Source organism: Alosa pseudoharengus, unplaced genomic scaffold (assembly GCF_046254945.1).
Source record: "Alosa pseudoharengus isolate Yale_2024_CS ecotype anadromous, Long Island Sound unplaced genomic scaffold, YU_APseudo_1.1 YU_APseudo_1.1_scf_14, whole genome shotgun sequence".
Lineage (NCBI taxonomy): Eukaryota > Metazoa > Chordata > Actinopteri > Clupeiformes > Clupeidae > Alosa > Alosa pseudoharengus.
In genome coordinates, this window is record NW_027468609.1 from 11,498,719 (window position 1) to 11,501,218 (window position 2,500).

The window sequence follows — 2,500 nt, forward strand, 5'->3', positions numbered from 1 at the left end:
TTTATTAATTTAGCAGACGTGTTAATCCAAAGTGACCTCCTTAGCCACTGCGCTACCACCACGCCGATCATAAGGTAACACTGGCCCATACATTGATCACTATGCACTAGTCACTGGACTTTGTGCTTGTCATTGATGAACATACTGGTCACTGACAATGACTACATATTGATAATTGGAAAATGTACTGATGATCGATGTCATACGAGTTCATAGGGCATAAGCACTGGTCTGATAATTGGGAGAATGTACTGGTCATTACTATGCGTACTGATGAGTGGAACGCAGAAGGGAATCAGTGCAGGTCCCTGTCGTAAGCACTGATTGGTGGTTGTTAGTGGGAAGGGCTCTGTGGTAAGCACTGATTGGTGGTTGTTAGTGGGCAGGGACCCGTCATAAGCACTGATTGGTGGTTGTTAGTGGGAAGGGCTCTGTCGTAAGCACTGATTGGTGGTTGTTGGTGGGCAGGGCCCTGTCGTAAGCACTGATTGGTGGTTGTTAGTGGGCAGGGTCCTGTCATAAGCACTGATTGGTGGTGGTTGGTGGGCAGGGCCCTTTCATGAGCACTGATTGGTGGTTATTAGTGGGCAGGGCCCTGTCATAAGCACTGATTGGTGGTTGTTAGTGGGCAGGGCCCTGTCATAAGCACTGATTGGTGGTTGTTGGTGGACATACTGATCATGGTAGTGCCCCCAGCCAGGGCTGCACGTGTGCCCTGGTAGAAGTCGTCAGCGGCCGTCATGCCTCGGTCGGGCATCTGGAAGCGCGTGTGCACGTCAATGCCCCCCGGGAGCAGCATGCGGCCGTGGGCGTCGATGGTCTTCACCCCGCCTGGGACGATCAGGTTCTCCCCGATCTGCCTGTGGAGCGAGAGATCGGAGCCAATGAGAAGTCAGAGACGATAAACACACCATTCTGGGACCTCACCAGGATCCCTCTGAACCCAAATTCAAAACCAAAAAAAAAAGTGAAATAGTTGTGTAAATCACAAGTAAACAACATCATGATCAAAATGAGACGAACACCATCACATGTACAGTAAAACCACTCTACACTTGCAAAACTAATTCTGGAACCCCATCTTAGGTGATCCCACTGCTCCTAAATGTACGGTAAACCAAGCAATGTTATCACTAAATCATTTCATAAATCACAAGGAAAACAATGGCCTGGCCACGCCCACCTAGATCTCCTTTCAGGGAGACACTAGTCTGGAACACCAATCAGCAACAAGAGGGGATGACACTATAGTTTAGTATAGTAGCCCTGCAAACGTCAACAAAGGAGTAATGTGTAATAATAACATTTATTTACAGCAAAGGTAGGCATACATACATTGTTTCCTGACTGCCGTCGCTGTTTATTGTCAGTTTGTAAAGTGTAGGTGAAGTAGGAAGTAACGTTAGCAATCCCCGATCAATGTGATTGGTTAGAATGGACCAATGATTTGTGGTTGGATGTCAACTGCATGGACCAATGATGTGTGGTTGGATGTCAACTGCATTTCATTGGCTCTGTACCTGTACTCTGCTAAATGACAATAAAGTTGAATCTGATCTAATCTAATCTAAAAATTATTTAAAAATTAACGTTATGTCTACGCCCATCACCACACTAGTGTTGGAAATCGTGAGTCCCCAGATTCTTTGCACTAAGTGAAGGAGTAACCCGGCTGGGAAGAAACATAATAATGAGATAAACGCTATCACATGTATTGTAAAATGTTTTGAACCTCTGTTAATTCAAATAAATGTGTTGTGTGTGACCACTAGACAGCTTGTTGAAACAGTGCAGAGAGCAGCTGGTGATAATAAACCTTCATGGTGATCAATCAGTTATAATTGTGACATGCAGATGGTCTACTTGGCCACTCACTTGATGAGGCCATCCTCCATGTAGATATCCGCACAGAAGGACTGGTCATCGTTCACAATCTTTGCCCCTTTGATCAGGAGACGATCGCTCTGGAGAGGACAGAGAACAACAGTCACCTTCAGTGTCTGACATGCACACACACACACACACACACACACACACGCACGCACACACACACACACACACACACACACAAACATTTAGCATACACACACACACACACAAACATTTAGCATACACACACACACACACACACACAAACATTTACCACTCACAAGCACACATATACACACAGTGATTTGGGAGCAGATGCTGCAGAACTCTTAGTCTCAGTGCCAGCGTGGGCATTGGACCGTGTAGCAGGATACTCACACACACACGCGCACGCATACACACACACACACACACACACACACACACACACACACACACACAAACACAAACATGGCCCAGCCTCCCAGCCGTCTGCTAAAGACAACTTCTGAATCAAACTGTTGCTCTTGGCAATGCTGTCACAGCAACCGCCTCCTGTTTAGAAAGTATTAGCCTGGCTCTGCCACTGTAGTCAGGCCCTGACACGGCTCCATTACGGCTCCATTACGGCCCAGCTCTGGCCCTGACCTGG

At 46.8% G+C, this 2,500-nt stretch overlaps 1 protein-coding gene across 2 annotated transcripts in view; it reads right to left on the reverse strand.

Moving 5' to 3' along the window:
• Window positions 1-2,500, reverse strand: part of dpysl2b (dihydropyrimidinase like 2b) — a 37,077-nt gene that overhangs the window by 18,960 nt on the left and 15,617 nt on the right. For both annotated transcript variants that reach the window (XM_076283850.1, XM_076283849.1), the window contains 2 exons: window positions 1,876-1,964; window positions 676-860 (listed from right to left, as the gene is read on the reverse strand). In XM_076283850.1, coding sequence (XP_076139965.1) covers window positions 676-860; window positions 1,876-1,964 — 274 coding nt within the window. Of the gene's footprint in view, window positions 1-675; window positions 861-1,875; window positions 1,965-2,500 lie in introns of those variants that run through there.